General features: G+C 41.7%; 1 protein-coding gene, 3 long non-coding RNA genes and 1 pseudogene across 28 annotated transcripts; 2 read left to right on the top strand and 3 right to left on the bottom strand.

The window, feature by feature from the left end:
• Window positions 1-478: 478 nt before the first annotated feature.
• LOC100836888 lies at window positions 479-3954 on the bottom strand. Its single transcript, XR_138316.4, has 4 exons — window positions 3459-3954; window positions 2711-2775; window positions 1423-1474; window positions 479-913 (listed from the first exon to the last, which is right to left on the bottom strand). It is a non-coding gene; the product is annotated as an uncharacterized LOC100836888 (long non-coding RNA).
• A 369-nt stretch (window positions 3955-4323) lies between these two features.
• LOC104583773 lies at window positions 4324-4861 on the bottom strand. Its single transcript, XR_731759.3, has one exon. It is a non-coding gene; the product is annotated as an uncharacterized LOC104583773 (long non-coding RNA).
• A 2431-nt stretch (window positions 4862-7292) lies between these two features.
• LOC112271973 lies at window positions 7293-12751 on the bottom strand. Its single transcript, XR_002965568.1, has 4 exons — window positions 12519-12751; window positions 12242-12410; window positions 8149-8369; window positions 7293-8054 (listed from the first exon to the last, which is right to left on the bottom strand). It is a non-coding gene; the product is annotated as an uncharacterized LOC112271973 (long non-coding RNA).
• Window positions 8875-9621, top strand: LOC112271972 (annotated as a pseudogene).
• A 457-nt stretch (window positions 12752-13208) lies between the features above and the next one.
• LOC104583772 lies at window positions 13209-18136 on the top strand. Of its 25 annotated transcripts, none has more exons than XR_002965387.1 (4): window positions 13209-14454; window positions 14886-14990; window positions 15100-17581; window positions 17665-18136. XR_002965387.1 is itself a non-coding variant. In XM_024462082.1 (3 exons), exons 1-3 carry the CDS (start codon window positions 15315-15317, stop codon window positions 17668-17670), a joined length of 324 nt encoding a protein of 107 aa, XP_024317850.1. In that variant the 5' UTR covers window positions 14660-15314; the 3' UTR covers window positions 17671-18136. The 25 variants fall into 25 exon arrangements, 1 of the variants encoding a protein (XP_024317850.1); XR_002965386.1 differs by having other exon boundaries at window positions 15090-17581; XR_002965385.1 differs by having other exon boundaries at window positions 13209-14990; window positions 15090-15192; window positions 15313-17581.
• Window positions 18137-18432: the final 296 nt, after the last annotated feature.

Here is an 18432-nt window from a genome sequence, read left to right as displayed (position 1 = left end):
TAGCATAAGCTAATATTCATGTCGTGCATCTACCATTAAGACAGAGGCAGATCTTATCTGATCATGCCTTAACAACACAAAAGTGGCTACTCAGAGTGCTAAGTTTTCGCTGGAACAGTGGCCATATATAACATCATAAAATGCCAAGCTAAAAGCTCATTTAAAGCTTCCCGACACAAACAAGCAAGCGTGAACTTTCCTTGAAGATGAGTGCAGAAATCATTGTGGTGCAATTTCAAAATAAATCCACCACAATTGCATAGCTACAGGTGCAAAAACAGATATAAGATTTATAGGAGAGAGGATGCTAGAGAGCATATGTTCTCAACATGATCAAGCATCTAGTACCATTCGACCACTGCAACCATAGCAGTGTAGAACAAAAGGACAAATTAGTAACCTAACAGTAGTAGGACAAGAAAATGATTGCAATTGCACACTGTCCATGCTGTGAGTGCACTATTAAGTAGAAACATGATTGCAATTCAAGTGAATATATATATAAGCTAACAATGTTAGATTTTAATTAAAACATAGATTCAATTGCGCATTGAGAATCTTGTTATTGCATGATACAGTTATGTGCGAATAATTAGAACAGTGAGCAATTTAAGATAACAACTAGCCGGTGCGTCTCATACTCCCATTCGCCGCAAACAAAAACAAAGGAACCACCAGACGGGGCTAGCAGATTGTGCCACCAATGAGAAGAGATGGGAAGCCTCGTCTGGACTTGCCTTCGCCTCGCCGCATCCGCCCGAAGCAGGCAGCATAATTAGTCAAGAAAAAGCTTGAGTAAGCGAACAGAGTAAATGAGCAACTCTCTAGACAACCAACTAGACCTCGCCGCCGACGAGCACAGACCGAAACCCTCCCGCATATGTTTTCTTTGCCTCTCCAAGTCGAGCCAAAGCTACAGAAATAACAGAAACAAAAAAAATGCATGTATAACAGCTACTTTATAATTTAATTATAAAACTAGAATATTATTTATTAAAAGTGCATCAGTTGCAAATGATACCTCGTAAAATTGCAACTAGTAACCAAAGGAAAAGCTAGTAAAAGAATTTAATTAGCAGTTGCAACTTGGTAAGCTTGGAATTGCAGAAGATAAGGTGCTGCAATTAAAGGCAAAAGACAGTGCAATGTCAAAATGAAACTTAGAAATCGATATTAAAGTGCAACAATTGCAAAAGATAGCTACATCGTTCAAATAAAGAAAATGTAGTCATAATATATATAGAGCGAGCAAGATGAAAAGGGGATGCAATTTGATTTAAAAGGCAGTGCAAATTCAGATAGATTGCAAAACAAAATATACAAGACCTAGTGCAATTGCAAATTCAAAATGCTGGAATTGTGATAGTAGAAAAAGGCGCAATTTGACTGAAAATGCACTGCAATTTACAAAACAAATAATACCTTATTTGAAATTAATCTCTGGTCTTGCTTCTGCATCGCTTATGCGGCACTGCTGCTACCACAAAAGAAAGACATGAAAAAAGTAAAAGGAGTTAATATACTCATGGAGTTAATTTGAACATAAAAGAAAGGGACATAAATGAAATTTGAAATGCAAGTTGGTTCTCTTGGAATTGCAAAAGTTAGTAGTGCAATTAAATTTAAAGGGCGCTGCAATTTGCCATGATAAGAAAAATATAACCGAACAATTTCAGTTTCGAATCATGACATCCAACAACCCTACGATTCGAATTATTACGGCGGCACGCTTCCAACTACAAAACAAACAAAAACACACAGTGCGAGAACTATGAAACCATAAATAAGTTAAAGTATGTTATCCAAAACACAGATAAGACATTCTTACAGATCGCAGAGACTACAAGATTGCACTAACTAGAAGCTAAAATTGCACCATCCCAAAACATGCAACTCTAGTTGCGGGGTAGTGCAAAAGCTGATTGCAATTACTCCCAAGAGTTCGACGGGGAAGATCGACCAAAACACGCATAAAGATCATGGGATTGCACTAGTTGGGAGCTAGAATTACACCATCCAAACCCATGCAATTGTAGTGGGGGGGGGGGGGGGGTGCTGATTGCAATAACTAGGAGTTGTAATTACACCCATTCAAAATCATGAAATTACAAAAGGTTGCCTTAAGAAATTAGGTACCCTTGGAATCAGTAAGACAAACTCAAGGTAAGACATTATAAGACTGACAACACGTCAATTTATTTAGTCTCGTCTATATCTACAGAAGAATAAAATGATTGATAAGCTATCTTAAAACAACTGACAATAACTATTTACGGCTCCATGAAGGCAAAGCCAAAAATACTTGAGACAAGAAAAAAGCTGTAGGTATGGAAAAGCTATAGCCTCATGATGCCAACAAAAATAAGTAGATCTTGTAAATTAATTAATATGAAAAGTTTTAGGAAGCAAAGAATGTGTGCAAGAGGCACAGGACACTGCGGCAAACAGAGCCCCCACGATGCTCCTCGCACGCAAAAATATTCAACACGCTGTAGATTTCATTAATTTGAGTGAGCGCCAACCCAAAAAATAGAAGTATGAATGTTTGAAACCAGAGGAAGAACAAGCTTCATTGATTTGATCTGAATAAACAGAAGCATCTCTGTTGCTTGTATATAACTGGTTGCCATAAGAAACACCCACGTAGTTACTTCCGGCAGCCTAAATAACTATAGCTAAGTTTAGCCTCAAAAGTCTGAATTTTAAATACCTCAATCCCGTGAGTAGTTCAACTTCAAATTGGTTTGGTGTAAGTATTGAAGCGACTGGCACAACCTGAATATTATTTGATGAGAAAATGAATTATCAGGACGGTAAACATGTGAGGTCTGTGCAAACCATTATGAGCATGAAACTCACGTGGTATAATTTTCACACCATAGATCAACTAAAAAAAAAGGAACATAGGCTAATGGAACTAAGCTGGGCTCTATTCTGTTCTAAAGGGGAGTAGGATTTGTAGTCTAAATGTACTATTCCACAATAAAAAAGCAACACTTAAAGTATAGGGAAGGAATTTGCTTAATACCCTGTAAAAATCTCACACACACACTGACACAACTTGCACTAAACACCTTGGAAACACTGAGAACTAATTAAACGACTTCAACAAATTGACAAAAGAAATACAACAGAGTAGACACTTTGTGCTAGCCCAAAAATGTGGACCCATAAGCCACATAAAATAAAACCAGATTTACACAGTAATATAAAAATGATTAAGGGGATTAACCCCTACCACAACAATAACAAAGACAAACAGTGAAAAGCTGAAAACACGGGTATTGAATAGCAATTGCAGTTTTAGAACCCTGTAATTGCACTAGTAGTATGTATGTTCGGACAAAATTAACACTAAGTAGTAAGTTGTCCAATCCAATTGGAAAGATGAGCATCAGTAACCAGAGCGCAAAATGCTACGCAACAAGGAGGAGAAGGTAATGGGTTCAGCTAGTTACTCTAGCTCTGCAGAGCGGCTCGACGTCCCGGGAAGAATACACCCCATCTTATCCGGCCCTTCCAGGAACTCGATCCTGTAGGCACGCATCATCTGCACGTACCCAATCCGGTAGAAATTGAGGTCGTCCGCCTCCATCCCAGCACCACATTTCGCGTCCATGAACCAAAGCGTCAGCGTTCAGGAGATAAACAAAGAGCGACGCGATGCCAACCGGACGAGGGAAGGAACAGGAAATTACCTCGTCAGGATACGGGTCTTCCTCTTGCGACGGGTCGAGGGGCCTGAGCGACGGGTACTCGTGTGCTTCGTCGGCGGCTTTCTCCAGAGAAGCGGGCGGTCGGCGCGGGGAGGCCGCGCGAGAACGCGGGGGACGACGGCGGCAGCGCGGTGCCGGGGCGGGAAACTAGGGCGGCAGCGGGGCGGCTGGCCGGCACGGGGAGTCGCCATTGAAGCGGGCGGAAGTGGGGAGAAAGGGGAGAACGGAAGAGTGGAACTCACTGGACGACAACGACAGAAGGAAGAAGCGATAAGACGCAAAGCAAAAAGGAAGAAGGCACGAATCTTTAAGATGGATCGGACGGCCAGGACGTCGCCTGTTTTTTAACGAAAAAGCAGGCGCCTGTGCTACAGTAAAACTGTTATTCCCGAAAGCACGTACATACACGTAATATTTCGAAAAAAATATGAAAAGCAGGAGTACTGCTTTCTTTCGTATGGGCACAGCGGAGATGGGCATCCAACCCATCACCACCGGCTGAAATTAAAAGTTCGAGTAGATTCCGAAATTCTGAAGGAGCGTGAGTGAACACGGGTGGCGGAGGAACAAAATGCGAGCAGAAGCGATAAACGTACGACAACCGGAATGATATAATCAAGCGACATCGTAGGCATGATTGGCTTTATTATTGTTTCAGGAGTACCAGTACATGCCTCGGCTTTTTATTGACAACACAGCTCATACATGCCTCGGCCTGAGCGCCACAGTGAAACACGATGCAGCAGTCACTAGTACTAGTGCTAGCTAGTGGTCGTCGTAGTAGGCGTCGTCGCTGCAAACGAGGTCGAGGAGTTGGTCCACGCCACCGAAGAGCTCCGCGAGGTCGCGGAACTGCTCCTGCTGCACGAACTCCCTGATCACCGCCTCGTGCCGCGTCTTCTTCGTCCTCGTCTCCCCACGGATTAGCGGCCCCCGCTCCTTCTTCTCCGTGGGGAGCCGGGCCGCCGCGCCGCCGACGACGACGCGCGCCTTCTCCTTATCCTTATCGTTGCCCGCGGCGCGGCCCATCATATGCGAAAGCGGCTGCGCGATGGATGATGGATCGTTGATCGCGGGATCTGCGGCTGCTGCTGCTTGTGGCCTCCTGCATACGGGCTGATGCGCTGAGAGAGGCCGCCGGGGGGCGTGTATGTATATGTAAGCGGCCGGGTCCGGGTTGGGGTCGAATTGAGGTCCGTGCGTTTCCCCACACGGCCGAGTCGTGTCCGATTGCGTTGCCGTTACTCCATCCCCAGCCCACGGAATTGCGGCCCATACTCGTTCGGGCTCGTTTCCTATTCCGTATAGCGTGGGCCAATCAAACTACTCGAGCTAAGGCCAATCGAACTACATTGCCTTTTTCTCCCGTACTTTTTTTTATACAGCTTTTTCCTCCGGTAATGCTCCAGAGAAACCAACAGCGTAGCAGATAGTTTAGGTAAGGATGCTTCTTCCCCAGAGAAGATTTGGTTAGATGATCCACCTGGAATCATTATTCCTATGTTACTCAACGGTGCAACTATAATCTGATGAAAGTCTTTCCCGATCAAAATAAACTAAAATAATGGTGACGTACCACGTGAAACGTTATCCTGATCATTAGATCTCAAATAGATGGATTAGATGAAAAATGGAGCCCCTAAACATTTAAACACGTTCTATGAAAACCACCCCATGTGATTAAAGGTTAGGGATATTCCACCTTTCGTCCAATCCATTTAGGATATAATATAGGATTAAACAAAATAAGTTTTCATTGAATAAAGGTTTTCATCTGGTATGTTCCTGTACTTAATTGTGTTGTTTGTACGCTCGCAAAATTTTAGAAAGGACTGCACTATTACGCAAGGCCACACATTAGGGCATCTTGAACAAGGTGTTACATAGGCCATTGCTAACAAGTGTTTTGTTCTTACTTATGTTTTGGTACAAGAACCAAAATAGTTTCTTATACAAGTAACCCCTATTTCACTTTTCATAAAAAAAAAGTTTATTATACAAGAACCAAAACAGCGAGGGTAGGGTAGACATGACATGGGTGTTCACAGTTACCTGAATTTATTTCAGGGTTTAACCGGCGCTATTCTTTCAGTGGTAGGTGACGTACTCGTCAACAGCGAGACGCCTGCGGTGACTTCGTCAATCTCTCAAAAACTGCCAGCTCAGTTTCTCGGAGGTGCTCATAGGGGTATGGTGCGTGTGTGTGCGTTCATAGGGGTGAGTGTATGCGCGTGTGTGAGTGTCTGCGTTTGTACTCTGTTTCTTAAAAAAAAATCTCACATGACACACTCTTGATACCTACTTACATCGCTGACATGTTCTATTGGAGATGCTCTTAGCATGGTTGCGACGGCCAGCACCCATTCGAAGTTGCTGCATGCACCCATGACCGTCTCACAAAATCTGGAAAACAATCCTAACTCCCATCTCAATAGCACATATTTTCTGTTTTATAAATGCACACACTTGAAGAAAGTGCTCTAAAATAATTATTGTTGCGATCATCGTGTTTTTAAAGATGATTTCTATAAAGTTAAAATCTGTGTTATCTTAAAAAATATCTCACAATTCACGAAAGTTGTTACCGTCGTTGAAAAAAACTTCAACTTTACTAAAAATAGGGTTTTCAGCATTGTCAAAAAGTTGTCTGCGTTTCCAAAAATGTTTACCCTTGTCAAAAAAATTGTTCACCTCCATAAAAAAAAGATGTTCACCTTTATTTAAGAAAATGTCCACCCTTATCAGATACTAACATTTATCTGTAAAATCGCTAACCTTGTAATTGAAAGGTGGACAATATTGTAAACCAAGGACGAATATTTATTTTGGTCTATGAATACATTTCTTTTGAAGTAGTTGAACATTATGAGCCTTTTTTATGGTGAATTAAAAAAATTATAACCAATGATGAGATTTTTTGGAGTGTCTTTACTCTTTAAACAAATAGAAATAATAATAATAATAATAATAATAATAATAATTGATTGATTGGTTGATTGATTGATATGAAGAATTGTTTTACTAATAGAACATTTTTTATAAGAATAAGGAACAAAATATTTTCATGGTTTTATAATTAATAAACTAGATTTCTAATTAAAACTTCAAACTAAATTAAACAAGGTCTGACCACTTTACATTGATTTTTGTTAGAAAGAACTGACGAAAGGAATCTGTACTTATTATAAGATATCATTTGAAGTAACTGGACTAAAATTCTCTTGCTGATTGTTTGACCGAATCCTCATGCTGATTTACACCAGATAAAGTAAGATGCCTTGAATCAAGAACATATTTCATCTCATTCTTTCGTTTCTGAGATGCACAGACAAGATATGCAACATCTGGAACTATCCACCAAGCAACAGCCACTGATTCTAGAATCCTACAAAGAGCTTAAACATAACAGAGCAAGCACAATAGAATTTAGGGGGAACACCTCCTTTAATTTAAGTGCTAATATGGCAAAGCCTAAAACCAGAAAGGCTAGTCTGATATTTCTCCTTTGTTGAATCAGAAAAATGTGGTTGATAGCGTGCATGCATGTTAAATCATGCATAATTTAAGGAAAGCACATAATCAATCATCATTTATTTTCTTGAGAAACGAGAACACTGCAATTTATCATTCATGAAAGTAAAGTAGAGATGATGAGCAACAAACCACTTGCAGGTCATTCTAGTCTTATCCCTGACCATGATCTGCTCTTTATAGCATAAAATAGCATATCCCCATGAGGAAAGGCAGGCAGAAGCATGATAAAGTGGTAATTATGGCCTCCATTTTATGCAAACATGGCGATAAGATCATTGCTACAAGACAAATGACCGATCAGCTCCACCCAGTGGAAAGCCCTGCTTTCCATTCAGATTACCCGATAGAGTTCGGTGTAAGCTCAGAATGGCAGGTATGAATCTTTGTAACGCCACCTCCTCTATTTCAGCACGCACTGTGCTCCGCATTGGATGATGGTGGATACCCCAACCGGAGGTGTGTCCATAAATAATCAGATTCTGGCTCGATTTCTTCTATCCTTTTCCAGATTGGGGTTCCTGCAGGGGCGTGCTCAACTGCCCATGGATGGACCATGGTGCTTTCCAAAAGCGTGCCACTCTTTTATTTCGCTTTCCTTTAGTGCTGGACTGCACTTGATGAATCATGCATACAGGGAGTCGTCTCCTCCTTAACATCCATCTTCCATAGGGAAAAGAATGTCTGGATCTTCTGGGCCCCCGATTTGACCATTCTCTGCCATTGCAGGTGGATATTCGGCAAGGTCACGCGAAAACATCTCATGGCTGAGAGAACTTGTCTGCAGAAGACACTATGTGAATCCATCTGCATGGAAAAGCATAACAATTTATTTTCCTCTTGACAAACTTATGTGATCAAAGGCGTGCTAGTATCTGATCAATGAGTTATTTTCAAGTACCTGTGTGCAGTATATTAGTCCTTGGAATAATTTTGACGAGCCACTTAATAGTGAATCAGCAGTTCAGTACTCATATTCCTCTGAGATCTTTTTCCCTTTTCTGGTGCTCTGCCTTGAGCTTGCGTCCTTGTATGCACTTGTACATATTATTTTTCTTAATATATTCTCTGTCAGAGCCTCTCCTACAGATTTGTCTCAAAAATATTCCTCTGAGACTGCAGCTGCAGACAGAAAATCATTTGCAACCTACTCCCTCTGTTCCTTTTTATAAGATGGTCTAGCTTTGTCCTAAATCAAACTTCTTAAAGTTTCTTAAAGTTTGACCGAGTTTATAAAAAAATGTACTAGTATCTACAATATCAAATAAGTATTACTATGAAGATATATCATGAGGTTTAACAAAACTAATTCAGAGCTGTAGATGTTACCTCAGAGTATAAAAACGAAAGGAGGTAGTAGAAGACCCCTTGGCATTGGTCTCAAAAAAGAAGTATGAAACTGTTGTTTATTTAGTGACAAGTGTGCACTGATCTTACCTCAGAGTATCTGCACTAATCAGACAAGGCCAGGCCACTACTCATAATGCCTGGTTGGAGTCTATCTCCGCTAGACTACTCAACAAAGTGTTAAGGCCTTAATGGCCACCCATAAAAGTAACCAAAGCACTAGAACCGAATGGCTGAAAGATAAGTGGGTGCTGATATGCTAGAATCCTCAGCACGGCCAAAGAAGAGAATCCCCCATTGCCAATTAACAATTGTTATACAGACCAATCGCTCGCAGAGACTTGAGATTCAGTTGCTGTGAAAATGCCTATATAAGAGGACCACAAGGCATGGCCATATTAGCATTGGTTCTAACCTCCTAGCCAACTAAACAGAGCTCCTCGTGAATGATGTCAAGGAGGAGGAAGAAGAAGTGTAGAGGACACTGCTGCTACCTGATCACGCTGTCAGCAGTGTGAGTTTGCAAGAGAAGCATGCTTGCCATGCCTTCTTCCGGGTGCACTGGAGGTTGGCGTGTGAGCAGGGGTGCTTCAGTGATGCAGAAGAAAAAAGGCAAGTCTTATCGGCAAGGGAAGGCTAAGCCTTTCTTCCAGGTCTCCCTCTCTCCATCTAAATATGTGTTTGGAGGAGAGGGCTACTCTTAGTTTACCCACCGGTTTACTGTGTCCTTTTGGCCACTATCATGCACTCATTGTATGTGTATTCTATGTGGTGTTCTTGAATTTTCAGCTACATAATGGTCAGTTGTGTGAGAAGGTGAGAGTATTTGTGAGTCAGTGGGTTCAATTGTGCTTGCCATGTGTCTCTGTGCTAACTGTGAGTCAGTTAATTAAATTGTTTCGTGGTGTGTGGGTTAACGAGTCGCTGAATAAGAATGTAATAGTCGCCGAATAAGGATGTAAGAGTGCCAACCTGTATTGCTCTTGTTCTATGATAACAAACCTTGAAATGGTTCCTTTTGTTCTTCTTAGATAAGGCTCAGCCCTGAAAATGGTTGAGTCCTGCTTTGTTAAGTTTCTCCCAACATATTAAGCTTTCTATTCATGGTAACTAAGTGACAGGCTCATCAAGAACTAGGAACAGACAACTCCCATGTCTTAGATCGTGTGATGGCAGAGATCTAAGTCATCATTCACCATAAACAGCATACACAGACTTGTTTGTGCATGCACAGTATGCTCAACTTGGTGTTGAACAAATGATAGAGCTGCACAGTATGCTCAAAGAAAATCTTTATATTCTTAGTTTCTCAAAGAAGAATCTTACTTAAAAATAATTCTGTGGTTAATAAGAGCAATGCATGTCAAGATTATGAGGTATGCTCTTGAGGCAAAAAAAAGAATCCTATACGACCCCTGCAACCGAAACCCAAGGCTCCACCCCATCTAGTGCTCGTAGGATGTGGATCCGTGGGAAGAGCAGGCAGAGTTGGGATTCAGGCACGATTAGATCATGTGATCGAACGGTTAAGGGCTGGGTCCACAATTGGGTCGTTGATGTATTGGGTCTAGGGGGCATAAGATTTCATTCCATGGTCTGATGGCATGAAACCTTGGACTGCAGCTCATAGGTCCAGGCGTCCAGCCTAACATTATCCTGGCATCTAAATGTAGTTAGATTTCATTGACCCGTCCCAGGTCTTTCCTTTTTTTTCCTTTTTCTTTTGTTCTTGGCGATCTTCTGGTTTGGCCACCTTCTATTCTCTTTGTTCCATACTTATGTTTCAATTTAAAAAAACACTTCAAATGAAAAATCTGATTTGCTAGACCTCCAACATATTGGGGTCAGAATGGAAGAGATTACCGGTTTGATAGTTATCCTTGCAGCATGTGATAGACTGATAGTTTATTAGCTTTCAGTAATCCATGATCAGCATCCAAAACAGTTTAGAGATGAAAACAACATTTGCCAAAGGGGTGTTATGACGAAACGGTGGAGAATGAAAACAATTAGGTTCCTGACCTGAAATATACAATAAGGACACAATGGTACTTCAAAAGGCATTTGCTTCATTTCCACCGCCTTTAACACAAATTATAAGGTTATCTTCAAATAAAATAAAATGGTGCCAAGCACTATGGGGGCGGCATCTCAACTACTCAAGGAGATATATACATGAGAAACTTGAAGTATTTCCACAGTTTACAAAATGGAATGATAGGACAAGATGTCAATTTCAACCTGGAATTTCAAAACTGTCCAAAAAACAGTATTGAAGTATCAGAACCAGTCACTTGACTCCCTTACTCAACCCATTCCCTAAAAGTTTGATGGGCTAGGTCCCACGCATATGCCACATCAACAGTTCAACGCTACATATTAGTCACTTTACCCAATAAAGCATCTAGCATATTACCATATAAAGCAGAATTCCTAATCCTCGGCAGAGTGAGCTTTCTTAAATCTCGATCGACCAAGTTTAGCCATTGGATTAGCCTTGTGTTTCGTTTTATTTCCTGTCTATGGTTTAGAATTTATTTCTTTTGTTTTCGACCATCCGACAAAGATCCAGATCATCTAGGTCGTAACAGGATACATCAAGAAATGGATGGGGCCATGTGTCAATCTCTCTCAGAATTAGCCATCCTCCTGAGTAAATTGCTCAAAACCACTGCAAGTGAACACAGAGACATCAAACAACATAACCACCACACTTCATTCTTTTTCACAAAACACCGCTTGTGGGGCAAGTTGTTGCAGAAAACACTGATCGGCGATTCTTAGCATTTTAACAGCGTTTGTAGCCTGTGGGGTCCACCTGTCATGGTTGATGTGGCATAGCTCAACTCTGAGGTGGACGCGGCCCCACTTTCATCTTCTTTCCCATCTCTATCCCTCTCCCACTCTAAGGTGGACGTGTGCATGTGTTTGACCATCGCTCGGAGTGTGGAGCGTGTCTGGAGAAGGTGTTCGTGGAATCACCGCGGCGATGCGATGAAAAGCAAGGATGGAGTGGGTATGTATGAGGTGTCCGTGCAGGGAAATGCGACAATGAGAGTGCAAGTACTCCTTCAAGAGGAACGAGGGGAGCCATGAGATGATTTTCGTTGCACCCACCACGAACAGCTCTCCCACCGAGCAGCTCAACGCCTACATTGTGCCACTGGCCGAGTCATTTACAACGTCATGCAGCAGATCTCCCAGCCGGGCGCTGCTCCGAGATGAAATGGAGAGATATGCCCATGTCCACCTCAGAGTTGAGCTATGCCACATCAACCCTGGACCCCACAGGTCAGAAAAGCCGTGAAAATGCTAAGAGTCGGCAATCAACGATTGCCGTTTTCTGCAACGACTTGCCCTGCGAGTGGCTCTTTTTTGAAGAAGAAAAACATGAAGAGTGGTGATTATGCTGTATGAGGTGTTCAATTGTGGTGGTTTTGAGCGATTTACTCCCGTCCTCCCCTGTCCCACCACACATCCATTACCACCGAGCCGTCGGTTATCCTCTGCCTGTGTCCATTGTGTCTTCCTATTTCCTCAACACAGATCCAACTTACGAATAATAGGGTGCTGCCAATTGTCTAAAAAAAAAAACCAACTCTGCTTTCATCACCGTAACAGATGGTATACCGTCAAAACCAACTCACCTCACGATAGTTTCCCTTCAGAGGAGATGATCGTATGGACTCTAGGGCCGGCACGCAGTCCACAGTCATGGCAGCATTCCGACGAACAGGTTGCGAGCATGCTCTGTCTGCAGCTTGATCCCTATATCTTTCGCAAGTTCAGATTCAGCAGGTCGTGCAAGCATAAAAGCTGCAACAGATTCAAAGGAACAAGAGCAGGAATCAAGATTTCATAATCAGTACTCCTAGTTATTAACTCAGTAACAGATGAACTGATGGATTAGCATCGAGACTTTACCTCTTTTTTCTTTCGTCTAGAGCAGCTGAGCGGGAGATCGATCTAGTCGCCTACTCCGAGGCGAGCTCTCTCTGGCGAGCTAGTAGAGTAGGCGATTTTGTGCCGCGTGATACACGAGATCAAAGGCATATGTTGTGTTCCCCGCCCTGAGATCCCGTGCGGTTCCTCCGCGAGCCGGCTCACCTCCTGCGATCGCGGAAATACATATATGAGCCGACTCACGTATACGGAGTAGTATTTCGTAAAAGAATTGTAAGGAGTATGAAATTATTAGGGATGAGTATTTTGTCATTCTTGGCCCTACCGTAAACGTTTCAGCTCATCTTGATAAATTTGGATCTTTTTGAATTTGAATAGGAGTATTTTAGTTCAAGTAGGGCTATTGTATGAGTATTTTAGTTCAAGTAGGGCTATTGTATGAGTATTTTAGTTCAAGTAGGGCTATTGTATTGTGTTTGGCGGCTCCTTTCTTTTTATTAATGAAAATAGATTGCAATCTGGCACGGTTCCTAAAAAAAGTAGGCTTTGCCTTAATTTTAATTACAAGTGATATTTTTAATCTTTATCTTTACTGCTTATTAATTTGCACTTTGCGTACGTCCATCGTCCGTCGTACGTCGCGCCCCTTCGCTCGCTCCCCGATCGCACGTCTCTGTCCCGCACGGAAAAAACGGAAGGAAACACAGGCCAAAGAAGAAAAAGGACGAACGAAGACCCGTGCTCGCCCGGTTTTCCATTCCCAATCGCCCGATTCGGCGATTACCCAAGTCCATCACCGACGCCGCTCTCCTTCCTGCGCCCGCCGCCTCCGCCCGCATCCGGCCCCGCCGGCCAAGATACATGGACAGCCCGTCGCCGCCGCGCGCCGCCATCGACTCTGGATCGGCCGCCGCTGCCATGGAGCATAAACGGCCGCCGCCGCGTTGCCGCCATGGAGTCACGAGTCACGACCCGTTACAAACTTCTTTGGCTCTACACCACCATCAATTAAGAATTATCGGCGAGTTCTGTTTCTTGTAGCTGTAGGTAATTCTGATGCTCATCCGACCTGCTATCATCTCACTAAATTAAAAGCATGGTCTTATTAAGCCAATATTTGTTCCCACCTGCCATTCCCGTAAGCCCATACGGGTCCTGATTACTGAATCATACTATTCTTGGATGATTTTTTTTGGGTACAGTATGAACATAAGGACGAAATAAGCAGTTCCTGCTTTGTGATTTTTTAAGCAAGCTGACATTCGCTTTAAATTCTTTGCCTATGGTGAGCTGGACTATGATTTTTTCCTCCTGTGACCTGAAAGAGATCGTATTATATATGGCTGAAACATATGATGCAAACTTTGTTAAGACGCCAGTGACATATATTGCATTACTGTTTAACTGTGCAAACTTGTTTCAACTGCAGTTATTTTAGCTAATGTGTAACATGTTAGTAAATCGTCTGCCCATCACCAGGCATTAGCTACAGCTTTACCACTTTTCAGTGATTTGATCCTGATATGTGTAATAGGTGACCGATAGTTCAGACCGTGTACTAATATGATAGGCGACGTATCAGTTTTGTTTTGCACGAATGCCAGGCCATTTTTTAGTGAACAAATTGGAGCCACAGTATCTACTTCATGACCGCATAAAAGTATATGAGTTATTGTCACTGAAGAACTCATTCACTTCTTTGTTATTCAATAGAACCATCTTTATATTCTGATCAAAATCAAATACTCTCCAGGGTAATTTATCTCTTTATCTGTACAATACCTTGTAGGCTTGTATTCAGCAGCGATCTTTTCCTGTATGCTATCAAGTTAGTGCTTCGTTATATTGGTCATGGTTCTCAGTAGGACTGAAAGTGCTTGCCGGGACTTAGTTTATTGTCTGCTCGTGCAAGTGCAAGTGCAAGCTGCTGCTCCATGACTGATGGTGAGGCCACGAGGTGTGTTTGCAGTTTGCCTGCCCCGATTAATTCAGACAAAAAAGGGACAATGGTTCCTCTTTTTCCTTTGTGCAGTTCCAGTTAGATGGTCAATTTGTGTAGAAGCACCGGTGTTACGTGCTGATGCTGCACTTTCTTGTTGTACATTTTGGTTGCAATGGGTTGATCTGCTCATTTTTCGACTTTAATTGCATTGTTCTTACAGGTTGCTGTGATACATAGCTCATCTGTCTGCACATTGATCAGGGAAAATAAACGCTCTGGAATCATTCAGTTATTTACTGCAGATGTGTCAACTAAATATTCGGTGATATGATTGTAGCTTATGTGTGTTGTGTATGAAGGAGCACAACCTACCATTCCTCACGATATACATGTGCAGATTCTGATATCTTTTGGCCTCCTAATTTTGAGTTTATGTCTTCTGTCAGGTGTAGGACCTTGCCAATTTGATCAAGCTTTACATGGTCTGATACAACTCCTTTGAACAGTTTGTGCGCAAAGTTGAGAAAGTTGGGGCCACTAATCACGTTAGAGTAAGCATCTGTCGTCGTTTTTGGAATTTCCTTCCATGATGTTACAAGTAATTCGAACAGGCTTCAAAGCATTTGTCCACTCACCTGGTGCAATACTAGCTCATTACAGTTGATAGGGGACTGTATTTTCATGTCCAAAGGCAATGGAAAAAGCAATGACCTGCACTACATCCAGGTGAATAACTCATAAAGTACAACATAGGTATGAGATTATGAAACATCTGCAAACACGGAAGCATATCCGTGGAATGACTGATGATTGAGTAGATGATGGGCTAGCCCTAAAGAAAGCCGATATTGGTATTTTCTATTGCTGATGCAGGTATGAGTGCTTCAGATATTGTCCTCACAGAACCTGGCCTTAGTGTGATCATCAGTGATGTCCTTAGAAGCCATGCTCTTTTCTTTCCCAAGTTAAAGGTTAGAACTTAAAATAGAGAAGAGTTTTTGTTTTGCTTTGATATTGGTTAGTCTATTCATTTGTGTGAAGGAAACTGTGTGATATTGGTTAGCATTTACATTTGATTTCTTCCAGAAATTTGTAGTATACTTAGTTGATGGTTCTTGAATATGAATTAGTCTTAAGTGTGGTGCCGGATAATTTAACAAAAGATCCAGTTGTGCCGTTTGATGTTAATTTGCATTATATTTAACTGGGCTCTATTTAGGTATGCTGCATACATGTTGTATACAGTACATATTTAATTGGAATCGTGTTTCCTTATTTGTTAGTACATGTCTTGATTGCAGCATCATAATACCCCTTTGCAATTGATGCCAGCATGCGCAAGACATAATATTTGCAAGATGAACCTAACATTTTCAGCGTGGTTGTAAACAATTAGAAATCACATGAGCATCACTGAATTAAAAACAAAACATACTGCAACGCACTGGTACATTACAATTCTTATTAAGCGATAAATAGTTTATATCTCCGTTGCAACGCACGGGCAGTTAGCTATTCCTTAAAATATGAGTTTACTTGGATAAATTAGCATAAAAAACAAAATTTCCGTGGCCATGAGTTGGTATGAATATGTTTCTAGGGTGGTTCAATTCTAGGAATCCATGCACATCAATTATTTGAGAGCCCGATTTTTTTTTAACCAAAACTTACGTAGACTCTTCGTTTGTGACAAATTTTCATTGGATACATTTTTTAAGGTACTCCATCCGTTCTAAACATAAGATGTTCTACTACATCTTTATGCTAAATCAGACTTCCTATCCAAGTTTATATTACATTTATTTAGAAATGGAAGTAGTACTTCGTATGGCTCCATCCGTTCTAAACACGTAATGTTGTTGGCAGGCAAGGTCGACACGCTGACATGACAAGTTGGTCAACAAAGCTAAGTAGTGGAGTGATTTTAGTGGCTTTGGTAAACATAAGACATAAATTTTGGTTTCATAAACACGACCTCTTACACATAACCAATACTCACAAAGGCTTGGTAAATAGGACTTCTCATGTCATTTTGGACAACTGTATAATTAGATTAAAGTTTAGTTTTTTCTATTTTCAGAAATGAGTTTACAGCATCTCCAATGACATCCCCCAAAGCTATCCCAAATGTCTTATTTGGGGATATGAATATTTTGCCCCCAAAATCATCTCCCAACGGTATCCCTTAAATGAACAAAATGTCATGTTTGTCCGGACACATCCCCAAACTTACCCTAAATTTGGGAGAGGTTTGGAGTGTCCGGACATTGTCCGGTCCTCTCTTTTGTCCGCCCCGGCCCCACAACAAGAGATGGGAAAAGGAGAAGAAAATGTGAAAATGAGAGAAAAAATGGATAAAGAGAAGGAAAATCTAATTTGGGAGAGAAATTTGGGTGGTGTGGTTGGGTGATGAGGGCGGACATGGGGCGGACACATGTCCACTTGCTCCCCCAAATGAACAAAAAAAAGGACATTTGGGGGATCCCATTGGAGTTACTCTAAGCTAACTCCTAATTGAGTTGATGTTATTGTAGATTTGTTCCCTTATGCTTTGTTTCTTCTTGGGTAAAGCATATATCTTTTTTAACCAAGTACTTGAAGAGTTTAAATAGAGTACACAAAAGTCATTTCACTAGGGTGCAGTTTTAGGTTGGTGGAAGATCCCGAACAGTCGCTTGTAAATCAGTGTTCAAATATTTTTGTAGGATACATATTTATTAATTATTAAAAGGGTCTAACTATGGCACCGTTGATTCAGAAATACTTATTTCTCGGTCGCATACCCTATTACTTGCGCACGTATTCTTGTTGCCTTAGTTACACATAATTATATTGTGCAATTTCTTAGTACTAATTGTGCAAATTACTTGTTGAGAAATAGAAAAATGTTGTCATTATGTAAATTAAAAAAACTTGTTAGCTCAACATGGATGCACAACAGGAGTGGGTCGGGCCGCCCCATGCGGGCCGAACCGTTTTCTTTCGCCTTTGGTTTCGGATCGAGGTCTGGGCTCTTCTTGATGAGGACATCCCTAATCCTTTGTCATCAACCCCAATTGATGATGTTGCTGCACCAGACAAGCCCAATGAAGTTAGACTTGGGCCAATAACAAGAGCACGTGCAAAGCTACTTGAGCAACAGGTGAACTCACTTTTAATTGAATCTGATATTTTAATTGATGAGAGCTTTATATTACCTAAGTCTATGTATCTATGTATGATCAGATTTGAAGATGACTCAAGCATTGCACGTGGAGGAGGAGAGTTGCAGCAAGATCCATTGCTACTGATTTCCAATATCAAGAAGAGCGCGAGGGAGGAGAGGGAGGCCGGCGCACCACATGAAGAGAAGGAAATCCAACAGCAATAGAAGTCGATATGGCTGATGGTAAGACAAGTCCTATGACACGTCAAACATGTATAAGGCATCAACGCACGTTGAGGGAGAGTTGGGCCTGCGTGCCCCTAGTTTTGGCTGAATCCAACGTTTTGGGTCAACTTGTATCAAGTTTGGGTTGAACCAAGTTCGAGTCTGAGTCCATTTAGGTTGCTGGCCGTCCACCCTCCTATATAAGCTGAGGGGCGCCCATGATTAAGGTTAGACCACGTTTAGATTATTCAGAACCTTTCATTAAACAGCTGCAAGCATTCATCTGAAATTATATTCCTCTTTAATTCGATCAGGAATTTATCTTCACCACTTTGTTTCGATCTGGTGTTTTTGCTACTGAAGATTCAAGTGTTATCTATTGTTCCATTGGGAATTTGTGGATTGCAGAACCGCTTCGTGGTCAGCGGCTACGTGCGCAAGCGTGTGGTGTTGCGAATATCAATTAGGGTTGAGAGTTGTTGCATTGGCAACGAGTGACCAGCCAGAGATTCGTCAACGTCTTCCGAGTTATCATCCATCTACTACGAGCTCAACGAGAAGATCGGGCCACCCCTTAAAATCTTGGTATCAGATTTCCATGGAAAGCTCTCCAAATTTTTTTT

This window comes from Brachypodium distachyon, chromosome 3 (genome assembly GCF_000005505.3).
Source record: "Brachypodium distachyon strain Bd21 chromosome 3, Brachypodium_distachyon_v3.0, whole genome shotgun sequence".
In the NCBI taxonomy this organism is placed as follows: domain Eukaryota; kingdom Viridiplantae; phylum Streptophyta; class Magnoliopsida; order Poales; family Poaceae; genus Brachypodium; species Brachypodium distachyon.
This window is presented reverse-complemented; position numbering and strand designations above follow the sequence as displayed.

Coding starts and splice junctions, on each gene's coding strand:
- LOC104583772 (XM_024462082.1), top strand. CDS start 15,315: ATGAGTGCTTCAGATATTGTCCTCACAGAACCTGGCCTTAGTGTGATC. Junction 15,411..17,359: donor TTTTCTTTCCCAAGTTAAAG/GTTAGAACTTAA, acceptor AAAACTTGTTAG/CTCAACATGGATGCACAACA.